At 38.4% G+C, this 25,255-nt stretch overlaps 1 protein-coding gene across 4 annotated transcripts in view; it reads left to right on the forward strand.

Moving 5' to 3' along the window:
- HRAS (HRas proto-oncogene, GTPase) overlaps positions 1-25,255 on the forward strand; it is a 66,154-nt gene that overhangs the window by 19,114 nt on the left and 21,785 nt on the right. Inside the window, exons 1-2 of one of the 4 annotated variants that reach the window (XM_087880784.1) lie at positions 3,529-3,674; positions 18,438-18,592. In XM_087880784.1, coding sequence (XP_087736910.1) covers positions 18,482-18,592 — 111 coding nt within the window. In that variant the 5' untranslated portion in view covers positions 3,529-3,674; positions 18,438-18,481. Of the gene's footprint in view, positions 1-3,528; positions 3,675-7,860; positions 7,970-18,327; positions 18,345-18,437; positions 18,593-25,255 lie in introns of those variants that run through there. The other 3 variants (XM_087880793.1, XM_034416780.3, XM_034416779.3) reach the window with 3 other exon arrangements.

Raw genomic sequence — 25,255 nt, forward strand, 5'->3', positions numbered from 1 at the left:
CCAGGCTCCTAGAAAGCCTCTGGAGCCTGGGGAGGTGGAAAAACGGGCCTACTGGGCCAACCGGGCCATCGCGTGCCAAAAGCAGGGGGAAGTGTGAGGGGGTCACGTGCGCATGCGCGGGAGGGCGGGGTGTATTGAATTATGGATGTGGGCACACGCACCCATGCCCCCCCCGCTCCCCCCTGCTTTTGGCATGCGATGGCAAAAAGGTTAGCCATCACTGAGCAAAGCATCTGATATGACTGGATGTTGAGTTGCATTGTCCTCATTAGCATCTCTGCTAAGGTAGCTGTAACCTGATAATCAACAGAGTTTGGTAGTATGTTCCATAATGATGGTAGTAATTTAAGATAAGGTGAACACTAGATATAAGCATCTTTATGTTGCTATGAGCGTTATTTTATTGAAAATGTAATTATATACTGCAAATACTGCCTCGAACTATAGTTCTATCTAATGAATTAAATTCTACTCAAATGAATAAATGAGGCAAATTGTGTTCTAGGCACTAGGGCTGTTGAGCACTTCAGCAATCATTTGGAAAAGAAGCTTCAGAGTTCAAATGTTACACCTCTCCACAACTCTTTAAAGCAACTGCATCTTTTCCCATGGTTGAAAGAATGGCTTACCTCCATAACTGATATATAAATCATGGCAGAGCTTTCAAAACACCATCTCAATCCTCAAGCAAGTTGATGGCATGAGATTGGGTGGGTCTGGAGTCAGTCTCATATTAATACAAAGTCTTCTTGGGATGGTACCAAAGTCTAAATGATGAAGTACATGTTGTAAGCGTAGCATTATTGGTTCTTCTTCGAAGGTTCCTGAAACTATTTCTAACAGCTGTCTGCTCTGTAGAGATTGGCAAGTGATAACAGCCTTATTTTCATTTTGTAAAAAGCTTGTGCTGCTGCTTTTTGCACATCTGGTTGCTGTTATTTAATGCTAGAAAGACTAAAGAAACCTTAGACAGGATTGAAACAGGACCCCTTCAGTGCAATATCTGGAAAAAGGCTTTAACATTTAGTTTTTTAAAAAATCATATGAATCTTTTCCTTATTTTAATTATAGAGTTGAAGATGCAAAGAAGTGATAGGTTACTGAAGTAACTACAAACTACAATTGCATTCTAATTTAAAATTATTTTCTTAATTGATTGATTGATAAATCTGAATAATATAAGTTACAACAGATTTGAGTTGTTTTAAGATAATGGATAGTATACATTTAATATTTACTCAATTATTCTTACTTTCATTCATGATTTTTTTCTGCACGTAATATATTTGAATCAGTACTGTTTATTTTAATACACATAGACATTAGAATAACCACAGTGCAAAATACAAAAGACCAAACGTTTCAGTTAAATTTGTTTTCCTCCTGGTTTCCACAAAATGTCTTTTAAAAAAGCAGACTTTTTCTGACTCCTTCAAAATTCTAAAAATGTTACATCTCTACCTTAGATTAGCTTTCAGTATTTTAGGCTGGTTTTCATTATGTGTCAAACTATTTTTTTTTGTTCTCTTCTAGATTGTAAATCTGCAATCATAAATGTCCACTTAATATATAGAATATACCCAAGCTGACAGCTAGCATCTCTTATCTGCATACCATACTTCTATGTATGTTTGCCTCTGTACTGTTTCAGTTCTTTTCAGATATTTTAAAACTTCTTAAAAAAATCTTGCTGTTTAAAGTAATGGGTCATGGAATGGGAAAAAACTGTCTTATGAGTCTGCTAACCATGTGCAAATATCTATGGTAGAAAAAAAGCAACTTTTCAACCATAGTGTTGCTCAATCTTGCTTAAAAGTTAGAATATGAATGCACTGGTAAACTGGATTCACAAATTGTGCTTAGCAATAATATTTTTGTTTGGTATTGTTTGAGTTCATTGTTTGAACCTGACCACTGGTTTATCCATGTTTGCAAATCATGAGTTGTAATTTACTGTGTTGTGAAAATAGCCTATTGGGATACCTAATAAATTAGTACAGTTCGGTAGCCATTAGTAGGTTCATTATTATTTTCTCTTTCTTCCTTAGAAAAAGTTCATTCTGTTCTTCCTTCACTTTTCTTTGTGTTTACTTTTTCACTCTATAAAATGGTATAAAATACATAGAGATAAGTTACCTTGATTACAGCTCTGTCCATACTTCTGTTATATTGACCACTAAGGGGATCATTGGTTTCATCCTATTTGGGATTCATCAAACCTGGGTGATTATCTGCTATTCAGTTGGTGTTGACTTTTAGTGACTAAAAGTCAACACCAACTTCAAATTGGAGACAGATATCCCACCTTAGCAATGGCTTGGTCAAGTTAAATCTGGTTCCAATTAGGATCCAGTTACATATTTTATGGAGCAAAGAGACTGTCTTGTGAAGGATATCCATTTTCCCCAGTGTGTCATATTGCCTTAGCAGGAACTGTGTCTCTTTGTGTGAAAGCAGTGATATAATTGTGAGCTTAAATGGACTCCAGAGGATGGTAGAGGACAGGAAGGTCTGGAGGAATGTTGTCTATGGGGTCGCGATGAGTCGGACACGACTTTGCAACTAACAACAATTGAGATAATGGACGTGTTAAACATCCTATATAAGAAAATCTTCCCCTGCCCTGATCTAGGTGATAGAAATGTATAGTATCGTAATCCCTGAATATTCTGTAATATTGTAACTAGAATTTATTTGAGTAGGGTAGGCTATATGAATTCCTAATACGGTACTAGGTGTTTTGTGCATCTGAAATACAAAAATTAATCTGTTTTTTTAATTTTGTAGACCATATGAAATATGTTCTCATGTTGTTAAAGAGGGCTTAGGACTTGAGTACTAGGAATGATTAATTGAAGACAAGAAAACCAGTATAGCAATTGGCATAGATTAGGTTGTTCTGTTGTTTCATTCTTCAGATAATGATCTTCCATGAAATGTTATACACAAGATGACTGTTAATTTCCTAAATGCTGGAGTAAGTTTTATTGAAATGCCTATTGCAGCTTATTTAGAAACCTGCTTTTTAAATTGGCACAATATTGCTGTTTTCTGCCAAGCACACCACAATTTAGTCTGTTCTCATCTTAAGTGAGACTTAATTGAAACATAGTGTGGCTTCATAAAGGGATGAACTTCCAAAATGCAGAATATGGTTTTCTGTGTTACATTTACAAGAAGAGCACAGCACAGTACTGTAATAGTACTAGCATAATGCAGTTACAGCTTCCTTGTAGGTTTTCCCCGTCAGGATGAGTAGGTTGTGGTGAGAGGGCATTTTGATGAATATGTGGTCAATCAGCAAGTTGGATTCTGACTGCAGAGTTTCTGTGATAAGGGAAAGCTCTAGTTTGGTTTGATTCAAAACATTTTTAGTTCAGAAGCGTGCAAGGTTGAAATGGGAAAATCCCAGGAGTACAATTATGGAAGAATACATTCCATTGTGTTCTTTAGTTTAGCGTTAGCCTGTGTGAACGAAGGAAAGCAATTCCCTGGACTTATTCAAAACCCTACTTTTTTCTTCCCAAGCCATTGGAGAGAAATGACATGAAGAGGCTCAGGACTATGTTAGCAGGATAGCTCCAATTCCAGTACAGAATGGACCAATCTTGATGTGGGGACACAGGTAGTCAGAAGAAAAATGAAGTTAAAAAATGGACCAAATTCAGCAAAGGGTATGTGTGGAAAAACAAAATCCCCCAATTCATTTGTACCAGAAAGGCTGTTACTGCCAAATACTGCTTCTTTAGTCTCTCTTCTCTCCCAGTTAGATAACCCAAGTGGGAGCTGCTGTTAAGAGAGTGGAGAACATTCCAGAAACTTTGCTCTGTGTGCTTTCCTTACCTTGTTTATTTACTCAAAATATGATTTTACAATATTAAGGAAATTTTTAAAAGTTGGGAGACATAGGATTCTGTTTGCCATTATGAATATAAGTCATTACTTAGATTGTAAGCAGTTGTGTTAAGTGAAATTTTAAGTATTAAGAGATTTCAATGTGTATAAATTATGTATATAACTTATGAATGCTTCATATTATCCAAAGGGTACCCTGTTGTAGTTAAGATCTTTTGTATATTAGACTGAAAGCTGTTTCTGGGGTTGAAAGGATTAGATCATTTGTCACTATTGATTCATAGCGGACATTGGTATTGATGCCTAGTTTATTCGGGTTGCTTGTTTGGTTGTAGAATTTGTATATTGATATTTCAGTAAAATAGTTTTTAAAATAGTAGATGTCCAATCAGAAATGCCTACTTAAAAAAATAAAATATTAGCTAGTACAGAACCTTTATATCAGGGGTATCTGCGAAGGGAAAAAACATTGCAATATGTCACATGACAGCAACATGACGTGGTAGTTTGACACCCATGCTTTACATCATTTGTAATTTTTTATGCAAAATGTTAGGCTCTGGGATTTTTTTTCTGATAGAAGCCAGATTGTTTTGATATTATTTAATTATTTATTTATATAGAACCAAACAGTGAATACAAGAGATAAAAAAAAGAACATGAAATAAAACAAGGAAATAATTGGGGAAAATGAGATTGAGAAATACTGAAGCTGATTAATGGAAATATCTTCCTCCTTGGTATATACTTAGCACATCATTTTCCTGTAGAATGCTCAAAAATAAATGCAAATCTTTAGAGCTTCACATTTCCTTCAGGTTTTTAAATACTCTAATCAAAGTAGATGATGCAGAAAATAAAATAAAAATGATATAAATCAAATTCTTCTGGCCAGAATTTATTCATAATAGAAAGTATATTCAGATCTTGCATCAAAGGTGCAAATATATATCCTTTCCCCAGGGGTGAAATCCAGCAAGTTCTGACAGGTTCTGAAGAATAACTATAATTGGAAGCATTTATGCAACTTGCTAAGCTATATTTTATAAACTATTATGGCTGAATTCACTGAATTTGTTCAGCCAAATCTCACCGAATCCCATTCTTGCTTTAGTTTCTTTAAACAGAATTACAGCATACAAAACTTAAATCCCAAATCTTTGATATCAAACTGGGTACTTAAAATTCTGACATTTCAGAGATTTCTTCTACAGTTTCTGAAAATACGGAGTCTGATAGAGGAAAATCTTTAAATACATGAGACATGTATAAACTATGGAGTAGCTGGGGTGGGTGATGAACTCAGGAAGTATCTGTGGTATTTATATCAAAAATAGCAACGCAAGGAAGGAGGAGAAATTTGACAAAAACATGGTGATTGGTAACTTAAAATAATTTATCTCAACATTGTTAAAGGCTGGTTTAACACCTTCTACTTGTCCACAATTTATTTTTGTTGTTGTTGTTACTGTTGTTTATTATGGCATCACAGTTACGCTATTAAAATTTTTCTAATTATCAAATTATCTAATGCCTATGTTTACATGCTTAATCCAGTACAAATATAATTTTCTCAACCTTTTTGCTTCAATTGCCTCTGTTATATCTGCTTTAGGACATATAGTTGAAATTCGAACAATCCAGAGCTTTTTTGAAATCTGTTTTTCTAAACCAGAATGCCAAATTTGTAAAAATGTTAATATTGTCAAGTTTATAAGCTTCAATATTTCTAATCTTGACATAGGGCAGCTCAACAAATACGTAGCTGGAATGAGTGAAAAGTTAAACGTAGGCTTTTAATCCGTGAATAAATGCTCTATTCTGTTCCAAATCATGTATTGACAATATAGTAAGCAGAGAGTATAATGATATAAGTTTCAGTTCTGCTGTTTTTGAGTGATGAAGAAGCAAGCAAACAAGGAAACACTATTTCTCAACATAGTATACATATAATCTTGCCTAGAGGCTCTCTTTGTCCTCTTCCTTGCTTGGAATGCAGGTATAGGTGAGTACATACACACACATGAATCCTTTCATCTAAGGTAGAATGTAATCTTAAACTTCTTTGTGGAATGTGGACAGCATCAGCTTTAATTTGGTCTTTAGGTAATCATATAACCTAGGCAGGCTTTAAGGATTGTTTAAGCTCATTTGAAAGTCTATCTCCCTCAGGGTTAACAATTCCTGTAGGCGCAGATCTGCAATGCTTTCAAACCATTGCAGTGCAGTGTGGCAATATTTAAATTCCTAGTTCAAGATTACTCATGGATCTATGTATTTCTCATGGATTAGCCAAGATTGAACAGAGGGAAACAGTCAGCACAAATCTGAATTTTCTCTGATCGTGGACTTTCTTGTTGAATTGTGGATTCCAGATGGAAGCAAAAGGATGTAGTCTAATAATTTTTGGAGTCTGCTTCAGCAAACTGCTTTTGTGTATGTTTATAAATAAATAATTAAACTATTAAAAGCATTTGCCAACCCAATTACTTTAGGAAGGTTTCTTGCTGCTTACTTGCATGAAATTCTACTGGAGGAGACCAGCCAGCCTCACATTTTGGCACTGAATATGATTGAATTGCTCATTATGACTCCACATGAGATACTTGTTTTGGAATTGTTCTTCCAACTCCAGAGTAATGATTGAGATGTGGGGGCTGAACTTCTTTATAGGTATACTATTTTAAAAAAAATAGTATTCTGTTTTTGAATGTGTGAGGAGTGCCATGTGTATTTAGTTTTAATTCAGAAATCAGGGTTAATGGACACACACTTTTTCTGAGGTTTTTGTTGTTTGGAAGTTATAAAACCATTCTTTTGTGTGTTTACCATTTGACCCATAAAGTTGGAAAAAAGAGTGAAAGGTATTGCAGGTAGGATTACTATACATTAAGTGGGAGTGAATTGTATCAAAGGTGTAGGGAGTTTTGTATGTTAAAGTTTTATTGAAATGGCTTTACTGTGCCTTAGGTTTTAATGTGTTTATTTTGAACAAAATTTGGAATGGCGTTGGTGTTCATTTTAATAAGTGTGCTGTCTCTTTCTTTTCTCTCTATCTTGTTTTCCATTATGACTCAAGAGCTACAATTAATTCTGAGTTATTTTATTCCTTTTAAAGCCTGCTTATTATGCATGTTCCTACAAGTTATATGCACCCACATTGTATTTAAAGATAGTCATTGTAAAACTATAAGCTTGATTCCAAACCTACACAAAAACTTCATTGTGAATGCAAGTGACTTGGGTACAGTAGTGTTTTACCCTGAATTGCTGATTTCTCTCTGGCATTGTATTTCTTTCCCCATCCCATCTCCATCACTTTCCATGGTATTGTTCTCTGGAGATTTTTAAGGGCATAGGAATAATATAAGCTAAAGTTGTCTCTTACTGGCAAGCATGTCACGCTACAAAACACTAGATCCAACCCCTAATAAATAAAATGAAAATTCATACAGCATCACTCTTGATGTCTCAATAACCAGTTATGTATTTGCATAGATTAATCTGTTTGTGCCTATTGTGGGAACACATTTCATTTTATTTAGTCATTCTTTATGATCTGAAAAGTGAAATAAACATTTAATTACATTTAATGGAGAATCTCTTGCTTCATTTTATAAAACCACGATGGTGAAATAGATACATCTAGTCAATAAAGTTTATGTCCTGGTTCTTAAAAAAAATCTTCAAAAAGATTTTATATAGTTAGTCTAAACATATAATTACAGTAATTTTTAAATTATCCAAGCACCTTTGATAATGCTTTCCTGTAGCTATCCCATGTTACTTGAAAATGTGGGTGTATCTTTTTTGGTGGGGAGAGTTGTTGCTTACAGAAGATTCTCAAAACCATCCTCTTAATCTCCTTTGAGAATATTTAAAGCTGACCTACAGTCACTCTGGTCTTTGGGCTGTCTAGTTTCATATTACTTACTTGCCTCTGCAGAATTTCTTGATGTTCCTAAATAGGGATATTTATATAATGGTAAATGTATTTCGTTTCAGTCATACAATGAATGACCATGCTCCTGAAGTTCTACAACAAGAGGCAAATTTTGAACATTTTGGTTGCTGTTAAAATCTGAAGAGCTCCCACAGTGATATACAATGTTGGGTAAAGTAAAACTGGTGTATATCGCCCCATCCACATAGTCTGTATGCCCACCTCTTCGGGTTCTCAACATCTTCTGTTCCTTTCTGCTGCCGCCTCCTCTCTTCAGCCACTGCTGATATCCCATTGTGACATAGCTAACTCTTCAGTCTTCCCAGAATTTCTCCTTCTCCTGATTCTATTCACCATCATTGTACAGTTGCCCTGGCCCTCTGTTTCTTACCCCAGTGATCTCAAAAACTGGCTCTCAGGGTAGATATCTCTAATTCTTTGTCTCCCCTTCTTGCCAGCAACTTCCATTCCCTCAGCAACCATCACTAACAAAATCCTTCAACTTGATTCCCTCCCCCCGTTTTTGTGGTCCCTCTCCCTGGCTCATTTCTGCCCAGTTAATTATATTTTGGTATGTATCCTAATACAAGTGCCCTGTTTCATTCTGTTTACCAAGAAAAATATCTGAAATACTCATGTTTAAATTTGAGCATGGAGTGGACCACTGAAACACCTATATACTGCATGGATTGTAATTAGAACATCATGCACATTATTGTTTCTAGATGAGGTTTCATCATTTGGTCACCCTGCCTGGTAGACAGAATTTTAGAATCCAGGTAACATGTGTAGGCAGTTCCCCAATTGTTTTCATATTACTTCATCCCTCACTTTTTTCTTTTTAGAGTAAATATGTTGGGAGAAAAGGGTTTTGGGTAAAATGCAGTTGGATTAATAAATTCTAGGAACTCTGCTCCTGGAAACACTATTTTCAAAGATCTTTTACCACGTTCTGCTTCATCCTAGCAGTTGGTCATGCCTAGGGGTGAACCTGAGACTCTTTGCATGGCAGAATATCTTACTTTACTGCTAAGGGGACTGACCAAGTTTTCTGTGAAAGCAGATTTACAAAATCTGTCAAAATGGACTCCAGCCATGCCACAGACAATACCAGTAAGGAGTTGTAACCATCCAGTTCACCCAATAAGTCTACTTCTGAAGATTCTTTACAAAGAGGGAATGACCAGAAAGAAACAGAGGTCACTGGGGAATATGGAAAACAGTAGAGACCTTTCCTAGATGGTCTCTCTTCTGGATGCTATGTTTTTTCTTTTAACCAATGTAATTTCCTTTGTTCCTTCTTTCCCCTATGATTTTTTTTCATTCAAGTTCTTTCTCCTTCCACTCAAGGGAGAAACCCAGAGCCTCTTCACCCTCAAAACACTTTTTTTAGTTCTGTTCTTTCAAAAGTTCTGGATGTTGGAATTGAACATAAAAATGAATGTGAACTAAAAAAAAAAGTTAAAGGCATCTTTGCTCTTGGTTACTGAACAGAAGTGGCTTGCCATTGCTTTTTCCAGTACATTCTTTTGATTTCCTTCGATAGCCCATAGGACTGGAGTTCTGTTGTGTTAATCAGGCCCAATGTAGCCCAGTGCTTCCACCTGTTGAGTTTTTTTTTTAAAAAAAACCACATGCATGTTTTTAAAAAACAGAAAAATGGCCACAAAGTAATAGACTGACAAAATGGAAGACTACTAACATTTATTTGTTTATCTGCTTGTTTGTAAAATTTATTGGATGCCCATCTTACCATGAGGTAACCCTGGGAGGCAGCATAGATATTTATGATGATCTGTTGTTGAATTAGGCCTCTCTTCCAAATTCTGGTTTAGCAGCATATATTTGGGTGATGTTTCTGAGTGATGTCGTAATCTTGGGCATTATGAAAATAGCATACATGCAGAAAGGGATTATAACAGTCTGGGTAACAAATTTGTGTACAAGTGCATTTTTCAAAGTTAAAATATGTATATAGTAGAAAATATCTTAGTCAGTGATGATAGAGGACAATAAATTAAAGAGGCAGATTATAAATCCATTGTAGCAAGTCAGTGCTGGTTGAAAGCACCTCAGCCAAAGATGGTTATGAAGTGTCTGCTTAGAACAAAACCAATTTTACTTTTGGGGTTAATATTTTTATATTGCTTTTTCATAATTAGCATTCCATTCTACTTATTTGGGAAAACAGACTCAGTCACTTACAAAGTAGATTTTAAAACTGCAGCAAACAGATAAATGGAAAAACAAAAGGAATAATACAAAGGGGGCAGAACTTGCTCAGCCTTAAAATTTAGATTAAAATATAATAGAGTAGAACATCTAAATCCCTGGGCAAACTTGTGTCTTCACCTGACAGGGGAAATGACTTGATATAGAGTTATTTTACTTTACATGAATGTTCTAGAATCTGGAACTCTAAATTAAAAAAAAATAACCTTAGCAAGTTCTGTTGGAGAAGAACAGAACACATCTAAGGAAGAACATAGCATTTCAGCAGAGTCACGCGGGAAGTTCATATCGGCATTCAAGATATATAATAGCTAATACACTAGTACACATGTCTTCTTAGAGCACTTTTCTTACATATTGTTTGATGCAGTATTTAATCTGAGGTACACAGATATATATATATTTCAAGTTTCAAGTCCAAGTTTCCACAAAGTAGAAATATCTCTCCTGTTTGCTTAACTTGGAGGTCTGAATCCCAAACTGAACAGCAGTTGAACATAATTTAAATTGCCTCTTCCAACTTTATGCTGCTTTATGTTTCTATGTTCCATAATTATTTACCCTGTTTTTCGATAAAAGTAGTATAGCTGTAAAAATACGGTACATTTGCAGCAGAACCAACAAAGGATTTCATGGCATTTTAAAAGTGTGACATATTTAATATGGCATAAAACTTCATGAATTTTATTCCCATGTAGTTCACAATATCTAGAGTATAATGAATTATTTATTTTCAAGGGTAATTGTTCTAAAATTACACCATATCTTCCTAGAGCATTTGGAAATATAGAGGAATTATTTTTCTGACTCCAGTTAGAGTGTGTGTCCGTGTCTGTGTGTGTGGTGCTGACTCACAGAATTGAGCAGAGTGAAGTCCCGTGATCGATTTCCATTCTGAGTGTGCTGGCTGGCTTTATACAGTAGTCTTTCTGGAGCCAAATTGAGGTACAGATGTTCTGCTGGCTATGGGAAGAATGGATCAGCATGTAAACAAATACAATCCAGAAGCTGAATAATGGTGCCTGCCTATTTATAGAATGTGAAAATCTAAGTTCACCTTCTAAGTACAAGATATCAGATTCTGCTTAATGGATTGCCTGGTTAATTAACCTGAGTCTTTGTCAATACACCGCTAGGAGAGAGGTAGCATCTTTGAAAGTACACTGAACTGGGGAGTTATTCTTGTCGTTTATAGACTTTTTACTCCGTTTTATTTATTCTAGAGTTTTTAGCCAAGCCAGAGGGAAGAAAAGAGTAATTGGCTAAGGGACATCCCAAAGTTTACAAGACTTTTTAAAAATCCTCTTGCCAAGACAAAGGTGAACTTTTTCAACCTGGTTTCTTCCAGATGTTTTAGACTAGAGTATAAATCCCAGCAGGTGCAAATATTCATCATTCTTGCTAGGGATTGTAATTCCAATGCATTTGAATGATGTTATTTGGGGAAACAGTTCCCCTTTATAAAAAAATAAGCCTATTTTTATTTTTTATTTATATTCTGCCTTTAGTATTTTTATAAATAAGGTGGTGAACATATCCAACACATCTTCCTCCTCTTATTTTCCCCACGACAACAACCCTCTGAGGTAGGTGGTGCTGAGATAGAGTGATTGACCCGAAGTGACCTGGCATGGCTTCCATGGCTAAAGCGGGACTAGAATTCAGAGTCTCCTGCTTTCTATCTTGGCGCCTTAACCTCTAGATCAAACTTAATTAATTTCTTATGGGCTCCTTTTCCTGCACCCTAATTAATGTTTTAATTAATGCAAGATATTTTCTTATTCAGAAAACATTATGGTTGTGTGTTTCTATAGTTATACTTCAATATGGAAAGGGAATAGACATTACTGGAATTATTCACTTACTGTGTGGCACCAATTTATCCAATTGTTGTTTGAAAAGGAAATGTTAACAGGTTAACAGCCAACTGTTAAACCTAGCAGTGGCATTTGCAGTGGATGGGTGATGTAGTGGTCAGACTGCTGTCAGGAGCATTAGGATGGAGGTCCAGCTCTAGAAATTGAAGTGTGACAATTGGTGGAGTGGTAATGTCTCCTTTTTAACTGACTTGGTCACATGCTTCCTGGTCTGCTTCTTAGAAACTCAGCTGACCTGCTGTTGCTATGCTAGCCCCCCCCTTCTCCTAATGTTTGTGTTGTATCTTCAGGATAATTGGTAGGAGGGGCTGAACTGTGTGGGAGGTTATTTAGCCACTCTGGGGTGGTAACAAGCTGCCACTCTTCTTGGGAGGCCGTACTATGAAGTGGTTGACCAACTGCTGAGAAGCTGCTCTGAAGCACCAGAAGCCAAGCAGTGGCCATGCTCAAGTGATACTGATGGCTTTCATATTGAACAAAGCCAATAGTTCCCTTTCTCTGTTGTTGTTATCTCATTTTAAGGGATTAAGTTATCGTGAGTGAAATCAGATTAGCGCCAGGAATTGAATCTTTCTATCTCCGGAGGCATAGGAACCCAACACAAAGAGAGAATTTTCAGGTCATATGAATTCTTCTCCATCCTTGTGAATTAAATCCGCCTGAAGACTCTTCAGCCTTCTGTTCTTGTATTCTCTTTTGAAGCTATTTGCTTTCCCAAGGAAAGAAATGCCACTTCATCGCCTTTTTTAAAATTAAAAGTAATTGTGTGATCAAAACTTGCTTTCCAGTTAATTCTCAGATCCAAAGAAACTCTTATTAGCATTAAGATGATTATGAAACTATCTCCAAACTGCTGAAATAATGCAGTTATCCTATTGCTAAATTCTCCCTGTTTCCAATGGACAAGTTAGCATTGTTTGATGCTCAGTGTCTCATGGTTTCATTCAATCCTTTGCATGAGTTAAAATGTAGGGCATGGTGCTTGAAAGTCAGACAGGATGAAGAAGGTCAGTTTTTATCCATGGTCAGTTTTCAGGTGCCATGCACCTGGGAGGACTCTTTTTGGAAGAGTACAGGCACTCCTATCCACCAGTCAGTTTTCAAGTGCCACAGACTCTGGGAGGACTCCCTAAACAGAGTATGGGCATTCCCTTTTCTATTTTGACTTCGCAGGGACTAGGCTAGCAATTGCCCAGACAGAAGCCCACTCATTCAGCCTTTCACAGCCTGCTGGGACCTACAGAACCCTGTCAATCTACCTTGTTTTCCAATGTCTCCCAATCATGGCTCAACACGAGGCTCAACATAGGAGTGGGGGTGTGGTTGAGGATGACATGGGGTGTAGATTCTGGGCAGCAACACACACTCATTCACTGGGCACACAAAGACAAATTGTGAGGTAGTCACCAACTGGGTCATCCAATTCAAGCTGCTTGGTCCCAATCAAAAACTCCCTTCACTATGTGCCATGGCAGAGCTCAAGGCAGCAGCCTCCAGACAATATGGTCTGAGGCTGGTTGGATGAAATTTCACATCGGCCAAGTTACTCTCTTGCTGATCAAGAATCTTAGTGGTTGCCAATTGTTAGAAGAAAAGATTCTGGGTTAGAATTCAAGCGGGGTCACTACTAAACATGCAAGGCAACTGCTTGAAAAGGAAGATTTATTCAATGGCTTAACATAGAGAATAGCAGTTGAAGATAGGCTATCAAATTAATACATGAGACTGCTAGTACTTATAGTAACGATGGACTTTAAACGTGAAGTAATAGACTTTGATGAGAAACATGAATAAATAAAGGAATTCCTACCTGGAGGTGTGTGAAATCCGGGGAGGAAAATCATTTCTTGCCCTGTGTTGATCTTTGCCTAGATTTGGATTTTTGTGATGGGTCTAACATCAGGGTGCAGCTATTTCCCTTATCTGGAGGGCATTCTGTTTTATGTTTGGTGCCGAAGAGGCGCATTTAATCAATTGCAGCCCAAGTGTCAAATGTGGTGAGAGAAAGTTTAAGTGGCTTGTTTTGTATCTTTATTTTGAGGTGTGCCTGCAGATCAGAGGTGGGCGGGGCTGCTCTGTGACCTAGACAAAGGGGAGGGGGCTCCACAGGGATTTTTATCTTTCAGCACTACTAAAAGCTGTTTAATGTTGGTTGTGTTATGACATTAGTGTGCATCCAAGATTGTGTGCTGGTATTTATAAGACCCAAAGCAAAAGGTGGGACACGTAATCCATTCCATAATAATGTACTTTTTGTTTCTCATTTGTAATAGTCTGTCTTTTTGTGGTTCGTCTTGTGTTTCAAAGGGATCTCACGGCAGCCCAAGTGGGTGGAAAATACATCAAAGAATTTCTAATTGTACCATGGAATGTAGTTATGTTGTGGTCCAAAAAACCAGTTTATTATGTGTGTGAAATATGCCTAATGATGGGGAAATAGCTTTTTCTGATTACCTCTTTAAAAGTTCACTTTACTTTGTTGCAGTAAACTGCTAAAAGCCAGCTGCAGTGAGAATTGCCTTAGTTACAGGAACTTTAACGTCTCTTCTTCTCCCCCAACCATCAACTGCTTGGTTACCAACTCATCTGCAACTCTATCTATCTTTCTGGGATTCTTCTCTCTGCAGTCTTTTCCAGGTAGTGGAAGGCAGATTTAGCCCCTCCAAGAAGAGACCCATAGGAGAAAATGACCAGATTCAGAAGCAAGTAATCCATCTGTTAACACAATTCAACCCTATAATCAACTTACAATGCTCAAAATGAATTTGGAAAGTACTGATCCAAACCAGTCATATATCTGTTCTTATCTGTTCTTCCAAATTATGAACTAACACTCCAAGCAACAGCGTGGCAGAGGCACATAAGCAATCATTTTAACAAACTTAATTTGCTAAATAAGCAACTTTGGAAAGTTTTTTTTCTTACTCATTTCTGTTCCTTCTGCAATAAGCTATGGATGTAATGGGAGTAATTGGGAAACAGTGGCCCTCTTTTCAGAATGAACTATGTCCCTCTCTTTAATTTATTTCCTTTATTATCTAAGAGAATCTTGGTCTCCTAGAAAAGCAAACTAGTTTCCTATACTCTGTTCAAATGGGACCTTTTCATGAAAACATTGCTGTGGATACAGGCAGTATTTTGGCTCTGTCTCCATTTTTTTTTGTTTTGTAGTCACAAAATGCAGGTAACTATAGTAGTGTAGAAGAATGAGCCCTATATAAATAAAACACTGTGCTAGTTGTCTCTGATGTTGACCGGTACTTACTCAAAATGGAAGAGTATAGCTAAGTATTAATAAATTAAAAAGCTAATAAATATATTTATTAAACAAAAAGCAAAGTATTGATTAATAATTTATTTATTTATTTATTTATTTATTGCGATTTATATGCCGCCTTTCTCCCTAGGGACTCAAGGCGGCTTACAAAATGACAACATCAATACAAATCACAATACAATACCAAATTAAAATCAGTAACCCAATTAAAAAACGATTTAAAATTATACCAGTGTACCCCCAAACGGATCAGTTTAATTGGCGGAAGAGCCACATCTTCAGCTCGCGACGGAAGGAAAGAAGGTCGGGGGCTGTCCTGAGCTCAGTGGGCAATCCATTCCAGAGGGTCGGGGCTCCCACAAAGAACGCCCTCCCCCTGGGGGTCGTCAGCCGACATTGTTTGGCCGACGGCACCCTGAGGAGGCCGACTCTGTGAGAGCGCACAGGACGATGGGAGAACGACTGGAGATGGTCCTGCAAGTACCCCGGGCCTAAGCCATGAAGGGCTTTATAGGTGAGCACCAGCACCTTGAAACGTATCCGGAGTGCCACTGGTAGCCAGTGCAGCTCACGCAGGAGAGGTGTTACACGGGAGTATCTAGACGCTCCCGTAACTACCCGCGCGTTGAGTTAATTGATACTCAATACTCAATACTCAATACTGAATTGATAATTGAGTATTATCAAGTGTTATTATTAAATTGTCTCACTTACTTTGGCCATGTCATGTGGGGGAATTCCCTGGAGAAAGCAATTATATTTGGAAGAGTTAGCGATAAAAGGAAACCAGACCATCAAAGAACATGGTGGCTGGACACCATCATAGCTGACACCAACCAGAGCATAGAAACACTCAAAGAAGTAGTGCAGATCAGAAGATGTGGTGAGACCTGGCCCATAGAATCACCAAGAGTCGGACATGACTGAATGGATATCATCATCATCATGTAAAATTCATAGATTTTTTTCCCAAGATTCATGTATGTCATCTAAAACACTCGTATATTCGGTTTTGAGGAAAATGTATTGTTGTCATTACTACTACTATTATTAAAATTGCTAATCCTCCTAATTCAAAGACTTCTCTGGGCAGATTACATCTAACTTGTTCTGGCAGGATTTTCTTAGTCATGAAAATGTCAATTGGGAAATGTAACATTCCCATTCTAACTATGATTTGGAAACTGGGAATTATGACAACAAAGAAAAAGGTGAAAGGAACAGATAAAGAGAGCAATAAAAGTCTTATTTTTAAACAAAGCCTTAGACAATATGATTTATACCCAGGCCGCTTTTAGAGTCAGTCTTCTATTCTTGAAGTTCTTCAATTCTCGGAGCGGGTATTGGGGAGGACAGGTTGAAGCATAAATGGACAGCCCATCTTTACACCTACAACTGCAATTCAGGTGAAAAATATGGCTGTGTGGGAGCAAGGCTATTTTAAGAAGCACACACACTGGTTCTGCAAATCTGTAATTTGAGCAAATTGTAAGCTCTCCATAGACACATGTAACAGTTCTTAAATCAGGGGTGAAATCCAGCTGGTTCTGACAGGTTCTGGAGAACCGGTAGCGGAAATTTTGAGCAGTTCGGAGAACTGGCAAATACCACCTCTGGCTGGCCCCAGAGTGGGGTGGGAATGGAGATTTTGCGGTATCCTTCCCCTGCCACGCAGACCAAGCCACATCATGCCCACCAAGCCACGCCCATAGAACCAGTATTTAAAAAAATTGGATTTCACCATTGTCTTAAATGCTTATTCAGGTATAAAATAATATTCTGAAGTCCTACTGGGTGTAGTGTATATCAAGAAAGTAAAAAGGGAAAACAGAAAACACCTGGCTGATGATATTTTCAGGATTTCCTAAGAGTGTTTGACATTAATACCCCTGGATATAGTTTCTTTAGCTATTCTTTATTATGCTTTAAATTGCAAACTACAGATAGTCCTTGACTTACAACAGTTTATTTAGTGACTGTTCAAAGTTACAATGGCACTGAAAAAAGTTACTTCTGACCATTTTTCACACTTCTAAGTGTTGCAGCATCCCCACGGTCACAGGATCAAAATTCAGACGCTTGGCAACTGGTTCATACTTACGACGGTGCTGTGTCCTGGGGTCATGTCATCTGCTTTTGTGACCTTCTGACAAGCAAAGTCAATGGGGAAGCCAGATTCACCTAACAACCATGTTACTAACTTATCAACTGCAGTGATTCACTTAACAACTGTGGCAAGAAAAGTCTTAAAATGGGGCAAAACTCACTTAACAAATGTTTCACTTAGCAACATAATTTTGGGGTTCAATTGTGGTCGTAACTCAAGGACTACCTGTACTATTCTTTTCTAGCTTTACCTTTATGCCAGGTCTCTTCATATAGCATACAGCACAAAATAAATATATGTATGGTGGGTGGGTGGGAGACGAGAGGAGAGGGAGAGCACAATTTTGGTGCCATCGGGATGCATCATAAAATTTCTGTCATTATAGCAATGCTTTTGGAGTTCCTTTGATTGTGGAAATTGCTGCTAGCTGTATCTGTGATTGCTTCTCACATTCACATATATGAAAGGAGAAAAAAGTGTTTAGAACAATTTGTTAATAGTCCACAAATTTACTTTTTAAAAGTCTTTTTTTTTTACATTTAAAATGTCTAGGAAATTCATCCAATTGTTTGTTTCCAGAATTGGAAAATATTATTTATGAGCAGAGAGAAATGGGAGATAAACTCCAGCATGAAAAGAGGAGCAGGCATTTGTATTTCACTTGCAGCAGTTTCGTATTTACAAGTATTTTTATCCTTTATCTTAGTTGCATCAGCCACGTAAATTTAAGTAAGGCATAGGTGCACGAGGACGACGACTTCATAGCTCATCCTGGCACTCTGTTTACTGTACCAGGCCAGCAATAGATTTTAAATACTGATTAACTGGCCCTGAATAATGAATAGCTCCTTTCCCCACATCGTGCACCTTTTGCCTGCCTTGTATTATTTTACACAATGCTTTTCAGAGGGCTCTGTTCCCTCTTAGAGCTTTTGGATAATGTGGTTACCCTGTCTATATAATGAAAAGAATCTAAGGATGTACTTATCTGCAGCTACAGCTCTGACTTCCAGTGCCTTTCCTGTAGTTATTTCTGGGTGCTTTTTTTGTAAGGTAGCATGAATGACAATCACTTGGGATACGGAGAGAAACACTTTGCCCGATCTTTATGATCTTCATATTCTTTTATTTTATTTTTTATTCCAGGCACTTGTGTCGTGAGCAGACCCTGAGCTGGGGTAGTCCAGAAGATGACAGAGTATAAACTGGTGGTGGTTGGAGCAGGAGGCGTTGGGAAAAGTGCATTGACTATTCAGCTGATTCAGAATCATTTTGTTGATGAATATGATCCTACCATAGAGGTGAGGAACCCGCTATTTTCTTCACAAAGTTGTCTCCTTCTCTCTTAGCCTTAATATTTGTATGTACACAATCCATGCTTATAATTTGAATTTAATCATTCTTTCCACCATAAATGTAAATGAAGAATGAGAAACGAACTGATGTTTTCTTTCCTAATGAGATAATAGGTGATCCAAAGAAAAATAAACCACAATAGAAGATACACCATTAAATCTATAACCTGATTGTCTCCATGTGCTTTGGATTACAGTTGCCATTTCAGAGTCATGCTGGTTGTGGGTAATGGGAAATTGCAGTCTAGCTCCTCTGAAAGGCACTAGCTTTGGCATTCTATCATTTTGCTGGGAGCATCATTTATCATCCTTGTATTTTTTATTTTTTATTTTTTATTTTTTTTTTGTTAATGGTTAAGATGGTCCTATGGACTTTGGAAATCCAAGCCAGCTCTGTTATATAATTTATGTCTTATGTTGTACTAATCTACATGGTCTGTTAAGTATGAATTGGATTATCTTGAAATTCCATTACATGACTTTGCAAAGGAATGTTCTGCTGTCAAGGAAATGTTTAAATTTCCTCCACCACATGCACTCTCCCTCCCTCCCTCCCTCTCTCTCACACACACACACATATTTTATAAAATAGGGATTATGAGCTATACCTGCATTTTAGGACTGATTTGTGATAGGTCAGGAAAGCTGAGCAGTCTGCCTATATATAATATTAATACATACAACTGGCTTCTTTTTTGGAAATGTAAATAGTTTAAAAATAGAATTGTAGTTTTCAAGTCAGCCACATTTATTTTTCACCAAGAAGAGTGCATCTTCTAAATGACTTTTACTAGAGTCCAAACACAAAAAAGGAACTTGTTGCCAGCTAGTTCGATACTTTCAGTCTGATAGAGGCAAATCATAGTGCTTTATTTATGGGTTTTCTTCTAAGTAAGTATGCATAAAATTGCAGTTATATCCCCAAATCCTATATAGCTTTCTCAGAAGTAACTGCAGCCTATTTAGTGGATCTTAATTCAGTATACAAGCTATGTAATGCACCCTTTTTTCTTTAAGTGAAATCCATGCACCCAGTTGGTAAATATTTGTGTGGCTTTAAGGAAAACTGTAGAGTTGCATACCCATTGACAGTTGTTAGTGACTTAAGCCTTCCTTGATCAGCTGTTTTATCCATTAGAATGAATAATGGGCAGCTTTGCAAAACAATAGCATATAATTTTACCCTCCTTTTGAGATGACAACAGTGGTGTGCCATCAGCATGAGAGAACTTGCAGTATTCTAGAAGAAAGAAACTGGGTTGGCATAGTCACCTATTGTGTGGATATTCTAGCATGCCTATGTGATTATGAGCGACGGTGGCACAGTGGTTAGAGTGCACTACTGCAGGCTACTTCTGCTGCCTGCCGACTGCCTGCAATTTGGCAGTTCAAATCTCACCAGGCTCAAGGTTGACTCAGCCTTCCATCCTTCCGAGGTGGGTAAAATGAGGACCCAAATTGTTGGGGGCAATATGCTGACTCTGTAAACTGCTTACAGAGGGCTGTAAAGCACTGTAAAGCGGTATATAAGTCTTAAGTTCTATTGCTATTGCTATTACTTTTTCCTAACGGGAAAGTAAGAGAAAGATGCTGAAAGGGAATAAATACATTATCTAAGAGCTCCAGGATCTGGATCAGTGGTGGGATTCAACAATGTTTACTACCAGTTCTGTGGGTGTGGCTTGGTGGGCATGGCATGGTTTGGTGGCGTGGCTTGGCTTGGTGGGCGTGGCAGGGGAAGGATACTGTAAAATCTCCATTCCCACCCTACTCCAGGGGAAGATTACTGCAAAATCCCCATTTCTTCCCAATCAGCTGGGAGGCAGAGAATAGATGGGGGCAGGGTCAGTCAGAGGTGGTAATAAACCGGTTCTCCAAACTACTCAACATTTCCGCTACCGGTTCTCCAGAACTAGTTAGAACCTGCTGAAACCCACTCTGATCTGGATGTTTCAAACTTCTCACTCTGCCCACACCATCAACAAATCCTGGGGTTTCCATGCTGACTTCCCCTCTCACTTTGTGATTCTTTTAGAAAATGCTGGAATAAGATAGTACTGATACATTATATACTTTCTCCCTCCCCCCCTCCCAAACTGGGCAAGACCAAGGAAATGGGAAGTGTAAGATTTCAGTAAGATATGGGTAAATACAAAGTCTTGGAAACAATCATAGGAATTTCCTAGCCTTATTTATAGTGAGTTAATTAAGCATTCTGAAATGCTTCTTCCTGAACTTCTTTCCACCTGGACTAAGTTTATGAGATAAACTGTCTACTGACTCCTGTGCTGCTATCTGGTGTTTGTATATGTGGAGGAGCAAGGAAGGGTTGCAGCCATCTATAGAAATCCTATAGCTTTGTCTCACCAGACATCCAACCCTACAAAGTGGAATAGGGGACTTGTTGGTGGACTAGATTGGTGGACTAGAAATAGAGTCTCTATTCTTAGAGAATCTCAGAACAATTATATTGGTATCTATGCTAATGTTGTCTGGTTCAGGATTCCAGGGTTACCATGGCAACCCTGGGGCTTTCTCAGAACATCATCGATCCCAGACTCTTTGCAGGGCGTAGTTTAGGCCCGTGATGGGGAACCTATGGTACACATGCCAGAGGTGGCACGCAGAGCCTTCTCTGTGGGCATGTGCGCCATTGCCAGCTGCTCTTCCGGGTTCCATCACACGCATGCGCGCCAGTCAGCTGCTCTCTTCCAGGTTCTGACCCTCCAGTGCACTCTAGTTTCAGCACTTGGTGCTAAAAAGATTAGCCATCACTGGTTTAGGCCTTTAAAAATATCATCACAGACCAAACATAGAAATTAAAACAGCACAATGCATACCTATCCAATAAAAAACCTATTCATGCCTGAAGTAGGTATACCCAAGGAAGCAATCAGGTTCAAAAACTTCTACTTGCCTATAGGTTCAAATTTAGTAGTAAATTTGGCTCCATTTCTAGAAACTTCTCAATCCTTGTCATTTAATATAAGTAGTGTGCAACTACTACTCGGCTGTTCACCACCCTGAGTCCCTTCGGGGAGAAGGGCGGGATATAAATTTAATAAAATAAATAAATAAATAAATAAACTATCCTATGAGAGTGGTCTGAACAGTTTGTAAACAGAGGGGAGATTAACACTGCCCTCCAAAACTGATATAGAGCGTTCCAAAAGTATGTAAACTACCATACCAGTTTTAAAGTCTGAGCAGATAACGTGAATGCTCTTGGAAAGGAATGCCATTTTATTCGCCCAGCAATCCCATTCAAATGACCTAATATCAAGACCCTCCTGTGAGATGGGACTGATAAATGATAACAATATTGGGGGAATTTAAAAAGAATTGTGTGTGAGCTTACTGCAGTAGTGATGGCAAGTGTTGATTCTCTCTTGGTAAATCAAAATCTAAATTCCATGCTTGAACTTTTTCTGGGCTTCATTGAAGCTTAGCATGGATGCAGACAGGGATCATCTATTATTTCAACAAGACTGATGCCTGTCTTTCAAAACTAATTATGCTCAAGATTTGCCTGCCCCCTCCCCTCATTTGTTTAAGCCAGTACTTCAACCAGCAGAGTCATAATTGAGTCTTGACTGAAATATAGCCAGGTTGTAGCAGAAGAAGTGTGTTAGAGACAGAACAGGGAACTCAAGGTAAAGACCTCAAAAATTTAGATTGCTTCTAACACAGAAATGTGTTTGTAAGTGCAACATATCTCACAATAGAACTGCATTTTGCAGGTGTACTTCTTGATCTGATTTGGGATAGGGTGGATTGGCAGGGTAGGGTTCGTGCATGTCATCTCTTGTCATGAATGGCTCACTTCTTGATAAGATGTGAGCTGGCTATGGCTGATCTCTGATGTAAACTAGAAATCCAAATTTGAGCTTATCAGGTGCCATATGAGCAGAGTTTATAGGTTCAGTGTCAATTGCTGTGATCCAAAAAAGCAGAAAGATGAGATGGGGAGTCACTTGTGCTTTAGATTTTTTTTTTCTCCCAATGGAGATTTTAGGGTCTAATGCAGACCTGGGCATTTGATGTCTCCCCTCCCCCCGGACACATCTGGCCTTTTAACTGTCCCTATTTGGCCTGCATGAGGTCAGCCAGAAATTCAAAATCAAATGGAAATAAGTGTATTCCATGCACACAATACAGTTGCCTTGCTTTTATTTTGAGGTGACTGCTATTCTTTTTTTCCATTTGCATGTGTGCGTGCGTGCAGCCCTCTTATTTCAAGTTTCCACAATAGTCCCATGTGACCCTTGAGGAAAATTAATTGCCCAACACTGGTCTAATGAGACAATGGCAAACAAAGGACAAATGCAAAGGGGACCATGACCTTGGGGCCAGCAGAAAGTGGAACTTGGGCTCCCCCATGTCAGTACTTCATCACATACCTTCATTTTCTTTCTTTCTTTTTTCTTTTTGCATTAAAAAGTAGGGTGTAGAGAACCAGAGAATGACTGAGGGCATAAGAGTCAAAAGAACCGTTAACTGGCCAGGTCCTCCTCTGCTGCCTTCGTTGAGTCAGCTCTGAGGCTGATGAGTTTCTTTCTTGTGCCTTCTTGGTTGCAGTGATAGAAGAGGTAGTGGAGGGGGAGACCTTTGTGGGTTCAAGTCAGCTGCTGAAGTGGGGAAGGTACAGCATGTAAATCTTCCCCTCTCTTTCTCCAGGCTACCTTCGGTTGCTGCAGCCTGAGGAGCAGCCTTGGTGCGTCAGGCCTCCCACTGTTTGAGAGATTTGTCTGAGAGCTTGGTGATGGTTACCTCAGATGTTCTCTTGTCTTTTTATTGACTGAATTCTTCTTTTCTCAAGTGATAGTCGGGGCCCCTTTTGCAGACTGGGATGGTATGGCCCAGGCATCCAGATCTGCAGCAGAGCTTGTCTGTGTGTGAGGCAGGATTGTGATGGTGGTAGCTTTTCAAAATGCAGCTGCATGTGACAAATAATTCTGCGCAAGATCTGCTATATTTAGAACGTGAACAAGAGGTGGATAATATGTAACTGCAGCAGGAAAAGTAATACTAGAAAGATTATCCCCCCCCCCTTTTTTTTTGGCAACCTTTAGCATTGTAGTTAGTCTTCATTTGAGGCTGAGGCTGTTTTGAGGGAGTTTTTTGACCAATTTTCTGTCAAATGCACAGGTTAGAGCCATCATTCTTTTATCCCTGTGCACTTAATGGGAATTCTATTTTTATTTGTTACATCTATTTCTACCCACTAGTTCCTTGGGTAGAGTATACAAAGTGTTCCTTACCCCCTTCCAGCTTCTCCGTGGAAACCTGACAACTTCACAACTCCCTCTTATCGGAGAATCCTCCTTATTCTCTTGTAGTTAGTTTCATATGCTTGAAGAGAAACACCCAACATGATTCTTCTGGTTTGTAAAAGTAGCTCACCCTTCCACCTCAAAGAGCGCCCCAAGGAAAGCCAATGGTATTATGACCTTGTAATACTTTTTGATAGCTAAACCAGATCATTACAGAAATACGGAAAAGGGGGATTTTTGAGGGGAAATAGCACACATATTGTGTTGGAACCTGCATCCTGATGGGATGATGTCACCCTGTGTGAATTCATCCCAAGAGAGCTTGATGACTTCATCCTTGTTTGTATATCAACTGGGCCTTATTGTTGTGAAACCCAGATCTCCCTCTGAGTAGGTTCTAAAAGGAACAGTAGGACATTCTTCAACTGTTTTGTTGTTTATGGAAGCCTTGAACTTTTTGATATCTTGACATCACTTTACAAATAGGTATTTAGAGGAAAGTGTCATTGTGCTTGGGTATGGTTCTTAGCTACAAGGTTGTGTTTCATGCCTGCTTTTTTACTTTGGGGCATCTTTCAGCATTCTCTGGTGTCTTTTTCAAATTTACCTACAAAGAAAGAGGTGGAAAGGTTACATTTACAACATCCCACTGTGCATTCTTCTGTCTTTGATGGAGGCAGCTAGGCTGGTGAAAGGGATAGGCTGCCTGGAGAAGAACTCTCCGTCCCCCTCTCTCCCTTCCCCTCTCTCTCCCTTCCCCTCTCCCTTCCTCTCTCTCTTTCTCTCTCTCTTTCTCTCTGTGTGTATGCTCACACACTTGCACATCCTGCGGGCTCTGCTTTGTGGCTTGTCTGGTTTTGTCATTTTGAAGTGCAAAACAGTAGCCTGTATTGTTCTCAGGAAGGTCAGTTGGGAGCAGTGTAATAAAATCTGATCAGCGAAATTAAATGAGAAAATTGGGGAGGGGGCCTGAATGGCTTTTGTTTGGGGCTTGACTCAGTTGAATCTGGCTCTCTTCCCTTCTTCTGTTCACAATTGCCAGGCTGAAGCTACCATCTTCAAGGGCCAGTGCTGTGGGTCAGTTTTCCAGATGTTTCCAGTTTTCTCCTGTTGTTTAGCAGATGAGGTCAAAAAAAGATTTTTTTTTCCTATTGCGACAAAGTGGAGGTAATAATGTAGGCTGGTGCAGATCAACTTGTCTAGTAGGTATTTTTGCTTTTAATTCAATCTCCTTATTTTCCAAGCCTGTAATAGAGGTAGAGAATACTATTATCTCAGTTTAAAAATTTTCTAAAAATTTCAATGTAGTTTCCCCCCCCAAAAAAAGCTGGTGCTC

The sequence above is a fragment of the Pantherophis guttatus genome, chromosome 1 (assembly GCF_059756535.1).
Source record: "Pantherophis guttatus breed Tessera chromosome 1, ASM5975653v1, whole genome shotgun sequence".
Lineage (NCBI taxonomy): Eukaryota > Metazoa > Chordata > Lepidosauria > Squamata > Colubridae > Pantherophis > Pantherophis guttatus.